Source organism: Sphaeramia orbicularis, unplaced genomic scaffold (genome assembly GCF_902148855.1).
Source record: "Sphaeramia orbicularis unplaced genomic scaffold, fSphaOr1.1, whole genome shotgun sequence".
Taxonomy (NCBI): Eukaryota; Metazoa; Chordata; class Actinopteri; order Kurtiformes; family Apogonidae; genus Sphaeramia; species Sphaeramia orbicularis.
The window spans coordinates 92,206-111,625 of record NW_021941438.1 but is presented as its reverse complement, the minus strand read 5'-3'; the positions used below and the strand labels follow the sequence as shown (position 1 = coordinate 111,625).

General features: G+C 45.8%; 1 protein-coding gene across 1 annotated transcript in view; it reads right to left on the bottom strand.

Annotated features, from left to right (window-relative positions):
- LOC115415733 (NLR family CARD domain-containing protein 3-like) overlaps positions 1-12,604 on the bottom strand; it is a 28,203-nt gene extending 15,599 nt beyond the window's left edge. Inside the window, exons 1-8 of the mRNA XM_030129375.1 lie at positions 12,568-12,604; positions 12,203-12,340; positions 11,880-11,999; positions 9,903-10,022; positions 5,263-5,486; positions 1,998-3,795; positions 1,198-1,368; positions 32-205 (exon numbers count right to left, since the gene is read on the bottom strand). Coding sequence (XP_029985235.1) covers positions 32-205; positions 1,198-1,368; positions 1,998-3,795; positions 5,263-5,486; positions 9,903-10,022; positions 11,880-11,999; positions 12,203-12,321 — 2,726 coding nt within the window. The 5' untranslated portion in view covers positions 12,322-12,340; positions 12,568-12,604. The remainder of the gene's footprint in view (positions 1-31; positions 206-1,197; positions 1,369-1,997; positions 3,796-5,262; positions 5,487-9,902; positions 10,023-11,879; positions 12,000-12,202; positions 12,341-12,567) is intronic.
- Between the last annotated feature and the right edge of the window lie 6,816 nt (positions 12,605-19,420).

Here is a 19,420-nt window from a genome sequence, read left to right as displayed (position 1 = left end):
ATAAACTCTAGAACAGTAACAGTGAACTGACCTCAGATCCTGTAGTTTACAATGTGGACTCTGCAGGAAATCACACAGCTCCTTCAGTGATGAATTCTGGAGGTTGTTTCTACTCAGATCCAGTTTTATCAGATGTGAAGGATTGGACTTCAGAGCTGAGGCCACAGAAGAACAGCTGATCTGTGATAAACGGCAGTTACTCAACCTGAAGAAAGAATAAATGATGTAAATTAAATCCATTAATGGCACACATTTTATTTATTTATTTTTAGGGCTGTCAAAATTAACGTATTAACTCAGATTAATCCATCATCATGATTAATCTGATCATAAATGTTAACGTCATTAACCCATCTGCAGCAGAATGACTGTGAACGTCTGCTCCAACACATTTGGGTCAGTTTGTCCAGTAGAGTTAGAACAGAACCAGCAGAACCCACCCATAAAGAACAGAACCAGCAGAACCGACCCACATAAAGATGGAAGAACAGAAATACGAGGACAAAAAAACCCAGACAAACAGTCGACCCACAGAAAATCTTGGACCCACTCTGCAGGAAGGAGTTTTCTATTCACTGAAGCACTTCCACATTCAAATACCACATTAACACCAAGCAGACGTTAGTCTGGATTCTGCCAACACTTGGGCTGACAGAATCCAAACTTGTGACAAACATGTTTAGTGCAAATATATTCCCTTCTTCTTTCTTCAGACGTGTGTGAATCTTACATATGAAACATTTTCAGTATTTTTAAAAACATCTCTTTCATCGTAGGTTTTCAGTGTCAGTTTTGGTTGTCTGAGATCAGATCAGGAACAGCTGTTGTTCCACTGGACCACATGGTGCTTCAGTAATTAGCACTATGGCCTCTGAGCAGAAGGAGGATTCCAGCACCAACTGTGTGTACCTTTGTGTGTGAGCGCTGCATGTTCTACCCCTGTCTGCATGGGTTCTCTCTGGGTTCTCCAGGTTCCTAACATCCTCCTTCTTCATAGTTTCAATGGGAAATCCAAATCCCTCATAGGTGTGAATGTGAGAATGAATGGTTGTTTGTGTGTGACAGTACTGCAGTGAACAGGGTGGACCCCACCTTCATCTATAGGTAAGCAGGATCACCTCTGGCACCCCCATGACCCTCAAGAGGAAAAACACATGGATGTGTTTGGACTGAACAGTAGACAGTCAGTGAACTAACCTCAGAGTTTCCAGTCTGCAGTTTGGACTCTCCAGTCCAGACGCCAGTTTCACTCCTGAATCCTGTAGGTCGTTGTAACTCAGATCCAAAAGTCTCAGATGTGAAGGATTAGACTTCAGAGCTGAGGCCACAACTTCACAGTGAGTCTGTGAGAGTCCACAGGAAGAAAGTCTATAAATACAGAATTTACAGGAAATTAATTATGAACACATTTATTGAACATCTGAGTCTGAACGAGGTCAGGATATGGTGTTGTGTGACACCAGTTTAATGAACAGTTGTAAGGTTTAAAAAAGACAAGAAAACCAGATGAATAAAATAGACGAGTATGAAGACAGATGGAATGACAGCTTCCAAACAATAAAACCAAACACCCTAGATCTGCCCCTAGTGGCTGGATGTAGTATAGTTCAGACTGTTCTCCTGTTCTATGGGACTTCAGACAAACTACAGTCAAAGTATACATCCAATAAATGTTCATTAGGCTGATATTTATTCAAGAAATCATTTGACTAATTACTTAGATTTGAATAAGTTACATGATGATCTTAAAATGAGTGATCGACCGCTTCAATGACCAATCAGTGTCAAGAATCCCTCAGAAACACAAACACAAACCAATCAGTCATCTGGTGGGTGGACCTCACATCCCAGTGTCTCTACTCCGTTGACTCTGATCATACAACCATCATGGCAGTTCCCATATTTCACTTTGACAGAAACACAAGACAGAGGGTCATGTGATCCATCTGTAGATTCAGTCTATGATTCATACTGTTCATATTCTCATCAGTACTTACATGGCCTCTCTGCAGTTCCTCACAGCTGGGATCAGTCTGCGTCTTCCTTCATCTGATGTGTTGTACTTCTTCAGGTTCAGTTCATCCAGAACCTCCTCTGACATCTGCAACATGTAGGCCAGAGCTGAACACTGGATCTCAGACAGTTCCTTCTGTGATCTGTTCTCTGACTTCAGGAACTCTTGGATCTTCTGATGGACTGTTTGGTCCTTCATCTCCGTCAGACAGTGGAAGATGTTGATGCTTCTGTCAGGACAGATGTTCCAAGTGTTCATCTGCTTCAGGTTCATGATGACTTTACGGATGCTCTCTGGTCTGTTCTCTTTTGGACCCAGCAGACCTCCTAAAAGTCTGTGGTTGGACTCCAGACAGAGGCCATGAAGGAAACGAAGAAACAGATCCAGGTGTCCGTTCTCACTCTCAAGGGATTTCAACATGACTTCAGCGAGGAAAACATCCAGGCTGTCACTGAGGCTAAAAGTGACTCTGAAACGCCTCACGCACATGGAAGGTACGTCTCCTACCAACCTCTCCAGAACCTCATTGTTGTTGCTGGTGTAACAGTGGTAGATGTAGACTGCAGCCAGAAACTCCTGAACACTCAGGTGAACAAAGCTGTAGATTGTTTTCTGGAAGATCACAGTCTCTGTTTTGAAGATCTCTGTACAAACTCCTGAGTACACCAAGGCCTCTGTGACGTCCAGACCACACTGATCCAGGTCTTCTTGGTAGAACACCATGTTTCTTTTCTCCAGTTGTTCAAACGCCAGCCTCCCCAACTTCAGAAGGACTTCCATGTCTGCCTTTGTCAGCTCTTCTACACTTGTTTCATGTCCTTTTTTGTACTTGTTCTTCCTCTTTGTCTGGACCATGATGAAGTGTGAGTACAGGTCTGTCAGGGTCTTGGGCAGCTCTTCTCTCTGGTCTGAAGTCAACATGTGCTCCAGAACTGTAGAACTGATCCAGCAGAAGACTGGGATTTGACACATGATGTGGAGGCTCCTGGATGTCTTGATGTGTGAGATCATTTTGTTGGACACATCTTCATCAGTGGATCTCTTCTTGAAGTACTCCTCCTTCTGGTCATCAGTGGTGAAGCCTCGGACCTCTGTTACCCTGTGCACACATGAAGGAGGGATCTGATTGGCTGCTGCAGGTCTAGATGTTATCCAGATCAGAGCTGATGGAAGCAGGTTCCCCTTGATGAGGTTGATCAACAGGACGTTGACTGATGACTTCTGAGTGACGTCTGAAACAACCTGACAGTGGTGGAAATCCAGTGACAGTCTGCTTTCATCCAGGCCGTCGCAGATGAACACAAGTTTGCAGACGCTGATCTGCTCTGCTGTGACCTTCTGTAATGTTGGATGGAAAACATGGAGCAGCGTCAGCAGACTGTACTGCTCATCTGAGACCAGGTTCAGCTCTCTGAAGGACAGCGGAACCACCAGACTGACGTCCTGGTTTTCTAAACCCTCGGCCCAGTCCAGAGTGAACTTCAGCACCGAGAAGGTTTTTCCAACTCCAGCCACGCCGTTGGTCAGAACCACTCTGATGGGTTTCTGCTGCTCGGGTAAGGCTTTGAAGATGTCCTGACACCTGATTGGCCTTTCTTGGATCATCTTCTTGGAAACTGTCTCCAGCGTCCTCACCTCATGTTGGGTATGAAGGTCTTCACTCTGTCCCTCTGTGATGTAGAGCTCAGTGTAGATCCGGTTTAGACGGGTTCTACTTCCTGTTTCCTCAGTTCCTTCAGTCACACATTCACATCTGCTCCTCAGACTGAGTTTATGTTCAACTGCAACCAGACAACAAACACTTGAAATAAACACAGCTGGGTCAAAACATCTGTTCTCATCTAGTTGTTTGTTAAAACTGAGGCTCTCAGAGTAGGGCTGAAGTTAAAAAGCCTTTATTTAAACATGGCCAAACAAATAAAAACTCCAGTTGACGTGTTGCGTCCTATGGGCCTTCATCAGAGCTGATATAAGAAGGACACCCATATGGATCCTCCAATATATGGAGAGAGGTCACATGACTGGGCGGACCTTAAAGACAAAGATTAGAGAATTAAAAATTGAAACGGACAAAAAAACAGAGCAATACATAGTATATAAACAAACAACAATAAGACATTTCAAGCACTATGAGTCTTCACATTAAATAAATCATCAGAAATAAACAGACAGTACAGGTTTTATAATCAGGAAGCTGAGGGAGGGCACAAGTAAGCCAAGTGGGCCGGCTCCAACGTAAGTCAGAGGAAAGGGGAGGAGTCCAGTTCACCATTCAGGCCTGGGTGTTGTGTAGCTTTCAGAGTATATATCCAAAAGGGTTCTCTGTGCAGGAGCCTTTTGAACCTGTCTCCTCCCCTAACTGAGCTGGATATATGTTCTATGCCCCAGATCTTCAAGGTATTACAACTATGGTTGGTCTCCTTGTAATGTAGAGCCATAGGACATTGGGGGTTACCTTTCCTGATGGCATGTTTATGCTCAGCTAATCGTTTTTTTGTCCGTTTCAATTTTTAATTCTCTAATCTTTGTCTTTAAGGTCCGCCCAGTCATGTGACCTCTCCCTATATATAGGAGGATCCATATGAGTGTCCTTCTTATATCAGCTCTGATGAAGGCCCATAGGACACAATGCGTCTGCTAGAGTTTTTATTTGTTTGGCCATGTCTAAATAAAGGCTTTTTAATTTCAGCCCTACTCTGAGAGCCTCAGTTTTTACAAACAACTAGTATTTGGATCCCAACACTGATGAGCACCAGAAGCAAAGAAAGAAGACCAACGATACCCACGCAGCACTGCAGGCCTGTGATGTTCTTATTTATCTGTTCTCATCTGTCAGTGAATGTTAATACTATTTCATATTGACAACAGTTTCCAAATGACAAACCCTAGACCTGTTACTATGGAAACCACTGATCAGACATGGATCTGATTTATACAAACAGGAATCATTCCAAAGCAGTTCCAACAACACGGACAAGATGATTGTCACTGACCAAATACTGAATAATGGGATTGAATTTACAGAGAATCAGTGAGTTACTTTGACCATCATCCTCTGTAAAACATTGAATTTGATCAATAGGAAATAAAATCAATATTTCACTTGATCATTTCCAACATTTGATAGAAAATGTAGTTCAGTCTAATGCAGTTCAGATGTTCTTTGTTGTGCTGCTCAGTCAGTGACAGTTGAACACATGTTGTGTTTAGTGAAGTGCAGACATGTTCAGACAGATGTCCAGTCTTACTTTGGACAGAGCTGTGGATCTGCAGCTCAGCTCTTGTGCTGGATGTTTCTTCACACTGGGGACAGGAGGAGTCTCCTGATGAACCAGACTGGTCCCAGTATGAAGTGATGCACTGTCTGCACAACCAGTGTCCGCAGCTGGTCCGGACCGGATCACTCTGGACCTTCTGACACAAAGAACAGGACGCTGGGTCCACCTCAGGAACATGAGTCCTCTCCGTCTCTCTGTGGACATCAACACATTGTTTAGAAGAAGCGTCTTCAAAGTTCTTTCAGATCAGCTGTTCAAAGGATCACATCTACACTCACAACTCTGTGCTGGCTCAAGGACCTGGTCTGGTTGGGGATCAGACCCAGGACCTTGTTGCTGAGCGGTGCCAGTGTAAACCACTGAGCCGCCTCAACTCACAGTCTGTCTGAAAATGGCAGCTGGAAGGAATGATGAGCCTCCATTTCAGCTCACATGTCCAACCCAATGCACTGCTTGATTCTTTTGAAGCCCATGTTCAGTCAAACCCACCAGACCTGTGACCCAACAGCCTTAACCCAGCGCTCGGGTTCTGAAAACAACCCAGCATTTCTAAGTGTGTCCACACCACACAGAGGACTTCCATCTAAAACTGCTCTGGTCTTACTGGTCTGTTTCAGAGCTGATTCTCACACAAACATGTGTTTAATGTTCATTCAAATGAAGAAAACACTTCAAGCAGAAAAACAGGCTCTTAGTGTCTGAACCTTTACACACATTTGGTTCAGGATTGAACGTCTTTCTTTTTGTCACATGTGAGTGAGTCTCATGTGTTTCACAGACTTTAAGGCTGTTGTTCATCTCAGAGTCTCAAACATCTTTTATTCACAGCAGCTGGAGTCCAAATGAGGAGTTTAGACCATTTCACTAAAGCTGGACTGGAAACTGTCAGTTCTACTCACACACCTGAGTTTGATTTGAACCAGTTACTGACAGGAACTGATCACATTTGACCTGCAAACTTCATCAATATACAAGCAAGAAGAGTATTAACAGTAATAGTAGAGGACTGGATATGATCAAAAACACACACAACTATGAACGTAGAGGGTTCAGACTAATGGTTACAGCTGTCAATCAAGACTTCAATTAGATTAAAAATTCTTATGTTTATGTTTATGTTTACGCATTTGGCAGACGCTTTTTTCCAAAGCGACTTACAGGGGAAAACCAATTAAATCACTCAATCAATCAAATTTTATTTATATAGCGCCAGATCACAAAAAAGTTATCTCTTGACATTTTATATATAGAGTTGGTCAAAACCAGACTCTAAGTCAATTCTACAGAAACCCAACAGAATCCTCCTGGAGCAAACACTTGTGACTGGTGACAGTGGAAGGAAAAACTTCCCTTTAACAGCAGAAACCTGGAGCAGACCCAGACTCCTGGAGGATGGACGTCTGCCTTGACCAGTTGGGGTTAAAGAGAGAGAGTAGAGAAGGGGAAAAAGAGAGAGCGATAGAGATAGGGACTGGGGGAGAGGGGGAGAAGGGGGGAGTAGGGGGAGACACATGGAGGCGGTTGAGGATAAGTGAGTGGTGATGATGAGGGCAGGGAAGAGGCCGGACCACCGCAGCAGGTCCAGAGATAATCATGAAAGAATCTGTGGTTGTCCGGGGAAAAACCTTATTAGAATATTTAAAATGGAATGTTTGAAAGTGCTAGGACAGGAGGTGCTCTCGGAAGAGCTGGGTCTTCAGGAGCTTCTTGAAGATAGGCAGGGATGACTCTGTTCTTGTAGCACTTGGTAGAGCGTTCCACCAACGTGGAACGACCCATGAAAAGAGCCTGGATTGTCTTGTACAAGGTCTGGGGACCACCAGACTACGTTCCCCAGACGAGCGGAGTGGTCGTGGGGCGACATAAGCTTTTATTAGTGCACCTAAGTAGACAGGAGCAGACCCACGGAGAATTTTGTAGGCTAGGATTAAAGATTTGAATTTGATGCGGGCAGCTATGGGTAGCCAGTGTAACTCAATGAGTAAGGGGGTGACATGTGCCCTTTTAGGGTGAGTAAGGGGGTGACATGTGCCCTTTTAGGCTGATTGAAGACCAGACGCGCTGCTGCATTCTGGACCATCTGTAGTGGTCTGACAACACAAGCTGGGAGGCCCGTTAGAAGAGCATTGCAGTAGTCAAGACGGGAGATAACCATAGTCTGCACCAGGAGCTGGGTGGAGATAACCATAGTCTGCACCAGGAGCTGGGTGGAGATAACCATAGTCTGCACCAGGAGCTGGTGGCCTGTTCGGTTAGGTATGGCCTGATCTTTCTTAGGTTGAACAGAGTGAAACGGCATGATCGGGTGACAGAGGCAACGTGATCCGTGAAGGTCAACTGATTATCAATCATGACTCCCAAGTTACGTACTACACTGGTAGGAGCCAGAGGTATGGAGTCAATAGTGATGGAGATGTCCAGCTGTATGGTTGGCTTAGCTGGGAAGACCAGCAGTTCAGTTTTGGACAGGTTCAGCTGAAGGTGATGGGCTTTCATCCATGCAGATATGTCAGAGAGACAATCTGAGATCCGCACTGAGACTGTGGAGTCATCAGGTGGGAATGACAGATAGAGCTGGGTATCATCAGCATAGCAGTGATATGAGAAGCCGTGTGAGTGGATGATCTGACCGAGTGAGGTGGTGTATATGGCAAAAAGGAGGGGGCCCAACACAGAGCCTTGGGGGACCCCCGTGGTGAGGCGGTGAACTGCTGATGTGTGCCCTAGCCAGGACACACTGAAGGACCGACCAGTAAGGTAAGATTGAAACCAGGAGTGGGCGTGGCCTGTGATGCCCATGTTCCAGAGTATGGATAACAGGATATCATGATTGACAGTGTCAGATGCTGCTGATAAGTCCAGTAGAATGAGTACTGAGGACTTGGCTGCTGCTCTAGCCTCTTTCAAGGCTTCTGTCACAGACAACAGAGCCGTTTCAGTGGAGTGGCCGATTTTGAAGCCAGATTGGTTGATGTCAAGGAGGTTATTTTGGGAGAGGAATTCTGTGACCTGTTTGAAAACAGCCCTTTCGATGGTCTTAGAAAGGTATGGGAGGAGTGAGACTGGTCGATAATTCTCCACTTGAGTCGGGGTGAGGGAAGGTTTTTTGAGTGGTGGTGTTACCTGCGCTTGTTTAAATACTGTAGGAAATGTTCCTGAAGTCAGTGAAGCATTAATCACATGTGTGATTGGTGCTGTGATAGTAGGGGCAACAGACTGTAAGAGGTTGGATGGAATAGGGTCCAACAGGCATGTTGTAGGACGGCTAGAGGAAAGGAGTTTAGACACCTCGTTCTCTGTGAGGGGAGTAAATGAGGGGAATGATGCAGTTGGGCTTTTATCAGTTGAGTTAGTAGTAGCCATAGTCAGGGGAGAGGAAGCAGTGTGTGATGATGATGATGTTGAAGAAGGAGGCGTGCAGTCTATGGGTGGATCAGTGAACTGACTGCTGATAGTAGACACTTTATTTGTGAAAAATGAAGCAAAATTGTCTGCTGTCAGATTAGTAGTGGGCGGTGGAGGTGGAGGGTTGAGTAGTGTTTTAAAGGTTGAGAATAGTTTCTTGGTGTCGGTGGCAGAATGAATTTTGTTATTATAGTAAGCCTTCTTCGCAGCAGTGACACTGGATGAGAAGGATACCAATAGTGACTGGAATGGGATCAGGTCAGAAGAGCTTTTTGTTTTGTGCCATTTTCTCTCTGCGGCTCTGAGGTTGGTACGCAGCGACCGGAGGTTATCATTGAGCCATGGGTGGGACTGGGAGGATGGAGCGGGTCTAGTAGATAGAGGGCACAGATTATCCAGACAGGAGCTAAGTGTAGAGCACAGAGACTCAGTGGCATCATTAACCTCTAAGGAGGAAAAAGTGCTGGGGGGAGGGAGAGCGGAGGCTACGACGGTGGAGAAGTGGGTGGGGGACAAATTGCGGAGGTTGCGGCGGAAAGAGACCATGGGGGAGGGAGCAGAGTGTTTTTCAGGGAGAGACACACTGAACTGAATGAACTAATGGTCAGACAGGTGTACAGGTGTGACTGTGAGGGCATCTGTGATGCAGTTTCGGGTGAAAATGAGATGGAGCTCTTTACCAGCTTTGTGGGTTGGAGGACTGCAAACCCGCTGTAGCTCAAAAGAGAGTATTAGTGACATGAAATCTGAGAAGCTGGGATTGTCTAAGTGGATGTTCATGTCACCGAGGACTAGCATGGGGCAGTCATGCTCTGGGATGGAGGAAAGCAGAGTGTCAAGCTCATCAGGAAAATCACCCAGTTGCCCTGGTGGACGATAAATGACAATTATATAAAGTTTGACTGGTGCTGTCACTAGGATGGCATGGTATTCAAAGGAGTTGTATTTGACTGAAGGTAGGAGTTGATTGTGTTTCCATTTGTTGGAAATTAGCAGACCCACACCACCTCCTCGTCCAGATGGACGAGAGGTATGAGAGAATGTGTGGCTGATAGAAAGTGCGGCTGGGGTTGCATTGTTTTCAGGCGTAATCCAGGTTTCAGTGAGAGCCAGGATGTCCAGTGTGGACATCTTCTGTCAGATGAATTCATACATGTCAAATAAAGATCAGAAATAATGTCTCATCTGTAGAAACAGTCTCTTACTCTGTGTCTGAAGGTCCAGGTTCACGACTAAAGTTTGGAGGATTCCACATGGACCGGTCACTCTTCATGGACAGACATGTGGACACTGCAGACTCTGCTCTGGGTCTGTTATACTGACCTCTGGAAACAACACAAGTCCAACAGTTGGATTGGACAGTATGTTAGTGTTATTCACATCTGAACACTTCATTTTCTATCACCTTTGGTTATTATTCATGTGTGTTTTTATTCTGTCTGAAGGACACATTTGGACTTTAAAGTGGACACATCATGTCCTGTTGTGTCTCTACTGTTGTTGAACCAATAAAGTCCAACTAGAATCAGCGTCTCATGTTTGTTGAACTGTGACAACCTGTCAACTGGTAGTTTACGTCCATGTCAGAACATGTGAAATAAACAGATGCCTCCAGACTGACCAGCTCTGATTTGATTCAGATTTGATGAAAACTGTTATTAATCCTAGTAAACATCAGAAAAACTGAGCCTGATATTTTCATTATTTATTGAAAAATAATCAGCCACAGTAGAACCACAACATGTGAAATAAATATACAAATTGGACAGATATGATTTGCTCAGATGTGGAAATACACCAGGACCAAACTGCTCCTGGATCCAAATAAATACATAGATAAATTAAATAAACTGTGAATTTAAAGTGTGTTGGAACCAGAAAGTAATGCATTACAGTAATAGATTACCGTTTGCTGTAACACAGTAGTGTCAGGCATTACTACTCAATTTTCAGTAATATTTTACTCAGTACATGTTCAATAGTACTTGTGTTACAACACACTTTTGTCCATAATTTAATTACTCAAATGAAACAAACAAAATAAAACTGAAAGACTGTGAGACCTGAAGGAATCCAAAATGTGTCTCCAGTTCTATTTCCTGTTGGTGTTCAGCCAATGGGTGCAGACGGCAGAGGACAGTCCACTGTCCACATGGACGTCTGCTCAGTACTAAACCTAACTCTGCTTTAAGGCTCCAGTAATGCATTACAATTCTGAGTTAGTTTAGTTGGATTTCCAGCTCATAGAATCATCAGAAAACAAAGAACCAAACAACATGGTCAAACTAAACTTTTCAGCGCTCCAAAAGGAGTGGGAAGAAGTCGAACTTATGGACTCCACCCCCTAATGATTACATTCATTCTGCTTCCACTGCTTTAACACACTTTTTTTCTATATATTTGTACAATAACACATAACATCCATACAAACCATTCACATACACTTCTTTTAGTCACCTCACACACAATCAGATTTGAATAATCAAATGGTTTTAATATAAACTGGAATATTTATATGCACTTTAAATATTTACTATAAATACAATCATTAATATGACATCATGTGGAGCAGGTCATGTGATTTGGAATAAACACACTTCCTTCACAGGTGGTTTTGTAATGGGTAATTTAGCTGAAAGTAATTTCTGGCACAGATACAATTTGTTATTTTCTATATAAATTGATATATTGATAAATTGATATATTGCCAAAAAAGAAAAATCTGTCATGATTATGTCATCTGAATAAAAAGAACACAATCAAAACAGTATTTGAATAAGTTCATTTTATCATTGTTTGACTAATTAGAAGGTGGTTGTTATTAAATTTGGACGGTTCTTTAGTTGACATTTTAGTCTATCCAGTCATTTATTAATTATTTATTAATCATTTATTAATAAGTGATTGTTTCCATTATTAAATAATTATGGAATTTTTAAAGTCATGATCATAATGAACATAAAATAAATATATTATTAGTTTTTTACTTTTCCTACAGATGTATGTAAGATCTATCCCCAGGACTTCCACAGTCCCTCAGTTCTATATTGACCCGTCTGCATCGAGGCCTCTGTCAAACAGCTTTAATATGAGTTAAATGTCACAATAGACTCTGGATGTGAAATGAAATCACTGCTAAAACGTGTCCTGCAGATCATTTGAAAGAATAAACAGTCTCTTACTCTGTGTCTGAAGGTCCAGGTTCACGACTGAAGTATGGAGGACTCCTCCTGGACCGGTCACTCTTCATGGACAGACATGTGGACACTGGAGACTCTGCTCTGGGTCTGTTATACTGACCTCTGGAAACAACACAAGTCCAACAGTTGGATTGGACAGTATGTTAGTGTTATTCACATGTGAACACTTCATTTTCTATCACCTTTGGTTATTATTCATGTGTGTTTTTATTCTGTCTGAAGGACACATTTGGACTTTAAAGTGGACACATCATGTCCTGTTGTGTCTGTAGTCAAATATTAAAGGTGTGTGACAGTGGACTCACTGTGGATCAGAGGGTCCTGGTTCATTACTGCCCCCTGGAGGTTCCTTTATGGACAAACCCCTGTTTGTATCATGGGATAACTCTGCTCCGTCCTCCTCTTCATCCACACTCAGACTCATCCTGTGAACTTCAGTCAGTCTGAAAGGACAAACAGTCAACCTACTGTGAGCTCACCTCACTAAAACACTGGGTTCATCCGTCACAAACACTGACACAACAGGAAATAAGCCAGTGGACACAGAGTCCAGTAAACCTAGTGGACACTCAGCCTGGAAGGGACTCCATCCATGTTTACAGTTCCAGTCCACACCCAGAAAACCCACTGAGAGACTAGAACAGGAAAATGATCTGAATGTCAGACTCACCCTGAACCAGACGTCTTCTGTTCTTCTGTCAAAATGGAGTCTGTGTAATGGGACTAGTACAAAGGCTGAACCCAAATGCAAGACCAGAATGCAGATGACCAATTGAGAGTGTTTATTAAACACAATCACAGTAGTAAAAACACAGCACAAAATAGTTAACACGTCTGTGAAGGCGTGTGATTCTGGACTCTTCGTCCGGGCTGTGAACGGGGAATATGGATGGTCAGCACGGCCGAGCCGGAGGATTCCCGTCAACACCCCGACTAGGGCAAAACAGAGGATAGTCAAAAAACAAGCCAGGTCATACACAGGAGGGCAATTCAGGAGGCAACGGAACATGAGGGAAAGGCTACTCACGGTCAGGGTCCAGGCGAGGGTCAAAACACAAGGTAACACGTTGGAGGCTGAGGTAAACAGGGAATAGGCAGAATCAGAAGTCGAAGTACGAACCAGGTCAGAACCAGACGAGCAGGCAGACAAGGAACAGGCAGAATCGGTGGTCGGAAGGCAAAACGGGTCAAGAACAGGCAGACAGACTGACAGGTATCCAAAAACGCTGGTAAGTGAGCACACAAAGGTAGAACACAAACTGGCAAAGAAACAGGGGAAAACACAGGGTTTAAATACACAAGAGGGCGGGAAGACAATTGGACACAGGTGGAGATAATCTGGGAGGAGTCAGGTAATCAGGAGCAGGTGAAACAATCAAGGAGGGGAAGTAAAGACACCAGACATGACACAAGAGGGAAACTTAACAAAATAAAACAGGAAATGACAGACAAAACAGAAAAGACAGACACAGTCTGGGAGCAGACATGACAGTACCCCCCCCTCTAGGGGACGGCACCGGACGGCCCAGGAACCTCCGGGTGGCGGTGATGGAAGTCCCGGATCAGGTCCGGGTCCAGGATGTAAGAGGCGGGCACCCAGGAACGCTCTTCAGGGCCGTATCCTTCCCAATCCACCAAGTATTGAAATCCTCTTCCCCGGCGACGGGCCGCTAGGAGCCGGCGAACAGTGTAGGCTGGGCCTCCATCAATGATCCGGGGTGGCGGTGGTGGCTGGGTGGGAGGGACTAACCGGCTCTCCTTAGCCGGTTTAACTTGACTCACGTGGAAGGTTGGGTGTATCCTCATGGTCCTAGGTAGCTTCAGGCGAACAGAGACAGGATTAATAATTTTTGAGATAGGAAATGGGCCCACGAACCTGGGTGCCAATTTGCGGCTCTCCACCCTCAAGGGAAGATGACGGGTTGACAGCCACACACGTTGGTCGCGCTGGTAGACCGGGGCTGGAGTCCTGTGCCGGTCCGCAGCTGCCTTGTAGACCCCCGAGGCCTTCAACAGAGCTTGTCTGGCGCGAATCCAGGTCCTTTTGCATCTCCTTATCAAGGCCAGAGCTGAGGGGATGCTGACATCCTTCTCTAGGGCCGGGAACAGAGGAGGTTGATAACCACAAACTACATGAAAAGGAGACAGACCAGAAGAAGCACAGGGTAGCGAATTGTGGGCGTATTCGACCCAGATCAGCTGGCGGCTCCAGGAAGCAGGGTTGTGGGAGGCCAAAACTCTAAGACCGGCCTCCAGCACCTGATTGAGCCGCTCAGTCTGACCATTGGACTGTGGGTGATAGCCCGAGGACAGACTAACAGACGCCCCAATAAGGGAACAAAAAGCACGCCAAAAACGTGCAACAAACTGAGGACCTCTGTCCGAAACAATGTCTCTGGGAAAACCATGTAATCGACAGACATGATATAACATGGCCTCTGCTGTCTCCTTAGCAGAGGGGAGCTTAGGTAGTGGGACAAAGTGAGCCATCTTGGAAAAACGGTCTACAATGGTCAACACAGTGGTATTTCCATCAGACGGGGGCAGCCCCGTCACAAAGTCTAGTGACACATTAGACCAGGGTCTACTGGGAACAGGTAAAGGGTGTAATTGACCAACCGGAGGTTTATTGGAGGTCTTACACGCAGCACAGACAGGACAGGCAGCGACGTACTCCGCCACTTCTTTCTCCAAAGCGGGCCACCAGAAGCGCTGTTTAATAACGAACGCAGTCCGCTGGACTCCCGGGTGACATGTCAGCCTGGATGTGTGAGCCCAGTGGATGACCTGTGGGCGGAGGTGATCAGGAACAAACAGGCGGTCTGGCGGAACGCCAGCCGGGATGTCACAATCACGTAATGCATTAATAACAGACTTTTCAATCTCCCACTGCACCGCCCCCACCACACAGGTCTCAGGGAGGATAGGTCCTGGTTCAGAATCTGAATTGACGGGCATAAAGAGTCTGGACAGAGCGTCAGGTTTCACATTTTTGGAACCAGGCCGATAAGACAGTGAAAAATTGAATCGTGTAAAGAACAGAGCCCACCTGGCCTGACGGGAGTTGAGTCTCTTTGCAGACCGCAGATACTCTAGGTTCTTGTGATCCGTCCAGATCATGAATGGTATTTCGGTTCCCTCCAGCCAGTGGCGCCATTCCTCCAGGGCCACCTTGATGGCTAGCAACTCCCTGTTGCCGATGTCATAGTTACTTTCCGCTTTGGACAGTCTCCTGGAGAGGAAAGCGCACGGGTGAAGCCTGTTGTCCTTTGGAGAGCGTTGGGAAATGACTGCCCCGACCCCCAGATCAGAGGCGTCCACCTCCACGACGAACTGACGAGCTGGATCCGGAACCGACAGAATGGGGGCCGAGGTGAACGCCCTTTTCAGCTTCACAAACGCTGCGTCTGCTTCGGGGTTCCATCTGAAAACGGACTTGGGAGAGGTTAGAACATGCAAAGGGGCAGCCACACTGCTGAACCCCCTAATGAACTTCCTGTAGAAGTTAGCGAATCCAAGGAATCTCTGGACATCCTTACGACTGGTGGGCGTGGGCCAATCCCTGACAGCACTGACCTTGTCTGGGTCCATCTGGACACTCCCCTCTGCGATGATAAAACCCAGAAAGGAAACAGACGGGCGGTGAAACTCACACTTCTCAGCTTTTACAAACAGTTGGTTTTGGAGAAGTCTTTGGAGCACCTGGCGGACATGCTGGACATGTGACTCCTCATCCGGGGAAAAAATAAGAATATCATCCAAATACACAAATACAAAAACATTGAGCATGTCACGTAACACGTCATTGACTAAAGCTTGGAAAACAGCGGGGGCGTTAGTGAGACCAAACGGCATCACTAAGTACTCATAGTGTCCACTTGGGGTGTTAAAGGCAGTCTTCCACTCGTCCCCTTCTCTGATTCTCACCAAGTGATATGCGTTACGGAGGTCTAACTTGGTGAATACTTTGGCCCCGTGTAATAGTTCGAATGCTGAAGACATGAGGGGTAACGGATATCTGTTACGGATGGTAATGTCATTAAGGCCACGATAGTCAATACAGGGGCGTAGCGTCTTATCCTTCTTGTCGACGAAGAAAAACCCTGCCCCGGCTGGAGATGAGGATGGACGAATCAGGCCGGCCGCCAGGGACTCATCAATATACTTTTTCATTGCGGCCGTCTCTGGGCCAGACAGAGAATACAGCCTCCCCTTAGGGGGGCAGGTACCAGGACGCAAATCAATAGCACAGTCATACGGTCTGTGAGGGGGTAGCGCAGTAGCGCGTGACTTATTAAATACCTCCTTAAGGTCGTGATAACACTCGGGTACCTTACTAAGAGCAGGGAACACCGTCTCCTGCTCCTCCGGAGAGATGACAGGTGCCACAGTGACCTGAACTGGCTTGGACGGAGGATCAGGATTCCGGACCCCCTCACAACAGGAACCACACCCCTCTCCCCAAGCTTGGACCTCCCCCGTTTGCCAGTTAATACAGGGGTTATGGAAAGATAGCCAGGGGTGACCTAATATAAGAGGGTGAGAGTCAGAACGATAAACATGAAAACTGATTTCCTCAGAGTGACCATCTTTGAACCGGACAGTAACTGGTTGAGTCCGTTGAGTAACTCTACAGATAATGTGATTGTCTAAAGCCCTCGCCTCCAGGGGCTTCAGAACTGGGAGCAGACTGAGGTGGAGCTGCTTAGCTAATTCTTCATCCATCAGATTAGCGTCTGACCCGGAGTCTATCAGGACTGGAAGCTGCAGAGACACAGAACTAGAGCATACACAGACCAAGGGCTGAACACGAGAGGCGCTGGACACACAGAACGTTCTGCTCAAAAGAGAGTCCTCACCTGCCATCGTTCTAGGTTTCACTGGGCAGTTGCTGACTCGGTGCCCCTCCTGACCACAGTATAGGCACAGACCAGCCACCAGACGGCGTTGATGTTCCTCTGCCGACAGACGAGTCCGACCCACTTGCATCGGTTCCACTTTCGAACCTCCGCTGGACTCAGGTACTGGGTGAGGGGGTTCTGAGTGGGGCTTACTCACGGAGGGCTGGCGGTTCCATGATGGTTCTGGCTGCCAAAACGCCGACTGGTCAGTAACCCAAATAGCAGCCTCGATGACATCATCCAGTGAATGGAGTTCCTGCCGGAGCGCCATCTCACGACCAACGGTGCGGTTGAGACCGCTCTGGAACGCAGAGATCAAAGACTTCTCGTTCCATTCAGATTCTGCTGCTAGAGAACGAAACTCACTGATATACTGCCTAATGGGGCGATCTCCCTGCCTCAGCCTCATGAGTCTTTGACTGGCCTGTGGTCCACGGATAGGATGGTCATAAATCCTTTTTAGCTCAGCCATCAAACCCGAGGCTGACTGAGTGATGGGAGACCCTTGTTCATAGGCTGCATTGAACAGGCTTAAAGGAGGGCCTTCCAACAGGCTAGCAATATATGCAACCTTAGCTAACTCATTAGCAAAACGGCGGGGCTGGGAATCAAAAATGAGCTGGAGTTGTGTACAAAAATTACGGCAAGTATCAGGGTTACCTGTGTACTTAGATGGAGGTGGGATGTTGGGTTCCTCCAAGGTTTTAACGGGTGAGACAGAGTTAATATTCTCGACTGGCGGGACCGGAGCAGAAGCCTGGTTACCAGAATACTGGGAAAACTTAACGGACAGCTGATTCATCTTATCCATTAGGGAGTGCAAAATCTGTTCATGTCCCCCTAAGCGTTGCCCCTGGGACCGAACTGCCTCCCGGACCTGGTCTAGGTCTGCTGGGTTCATCTTATTGGCCAGTTTGTACTGTAATGGGACTAGTACAAAGGCTGAACCCAAATGCAAGACCAGAATGCAGATGACCAATTGAGAGTGTTTATTAAACACAATCACAGTAGTAAAAACACAGCACAAAATAGTTAACACGTCTGTGAAGGCGTGTGATTCTGGACTCTTCGTCCGGGCTGTGAACGGGGAATATGGATGGTCAGCACGGCCGAGCCGGAGGATTCCCGTCAACACCCCGACTAGGGCAAAACAGAGGATAGTCAAAAAACAAGCCAGGTCATACACAGGAGGGCAATTCAGGAGGCAACGGAACATGAGGGAAAGGCTACTCACGGTCAGGGTCCAGGCGAGGGTCAAAACACAAGGTAACACGTTGGAGGCTGAGGTAAACAGGGAATAGGCAGAATCAGAAGTCGAAGTACGAACCAGGTCAGAACCAGACGAGCAGGCAGACAAGGAACAGGCAGAATCGGTGGTCGGAAGGCAAAACGGGTCAAGAACAGGCAGACAGACTGACAGGTATCCAAAAACGCTGGTAAGTGAGCACACAAAGGTAGAACACAAACTGGCAAAGAAACAGGGGAAAACACAGGGTTTAAATACACAAGAGGGTGGGAAGACAATTGGACACAGGTGGAGATAATCTGGGAGGAGTCAGGTAATCAGGAGCAGGTGAAACAATCAAGGAGGGGAAGTAAAGACACCAGACATGACACAAGAGGGAAACTTAACAAAATAAAACAGGAAATGACAGACAAAACAGAAAAGACAGACACAGTCTGGGAGCAGACATGACAGTCTGAACTCTGAATACTTTCAGTTCCACATGGAACTGGATCAGCTGTGGACTCCTACCCCTGCCTCCCCCTCCCTCTCTGCATTTACTGAAAGTCATGTGCACTGAAAAAAAAAAAAAGTAAAAAAAACATTATTCCAGCAGCAGGGGTGCCGAAAAAATACTGTTAAATAACGGAAAATAACCATCAGATAAAAATACAGTAATTCTTCATAATTCAAATACAGTTTTTTGCCCTAACTTTACATGAGATGTTGCATATTTTTTGGACTTTTTCATGTTTAATAAAGAATATTTACATGTATTAAAACAATCCAATTCCCTATAAATATATATATAAATAATTTTCAATGAGACTCAGTTGTCCAATCCACTGATAAAAACTGTATTTGGACAGTTTATCAGTGCTTATACATGTTATACATTCACAAAAATACATTTATTCAACATTTTTGTTGTGAAACCTCCTGTAATTACACAAGATATTTGTCAATGAACAAACAAGTCTGGTTCAACTGACAGCTTGAGTTGGCAGGAGTTGGGCCTTCCTGTCTGTGAGTTGTGTGGAGTTAGGGGTAAGCTCGGGTAACCCCGGTGCCGGCAGATCTACCGGCAAAAAGACTTTACTGTGCCAATTAAATTAGCGACATGGGTCCGAAGAAGAATCTGATGACCAAGGAAGTTGAGGATAAAAAAAAAAAAAAAAATGGCTGGACTTCATAACAGAGGAAGTGTCCGCTGTTCGGCTCCAACAGAAGAGCATCATGGATCTGGTGGAGGAAGTGAAGGCACTGAGGCTGCTGAATGCCCAAACAGATAAATGTGTTGCCTACCTGGAGAGCAGAGTCTCGGACTTGGGGCAGTAAACGCGGGTCAATGATGCGATCGCCACCGGACTCCAAATAAAGCCCCGGTCATTCACAGT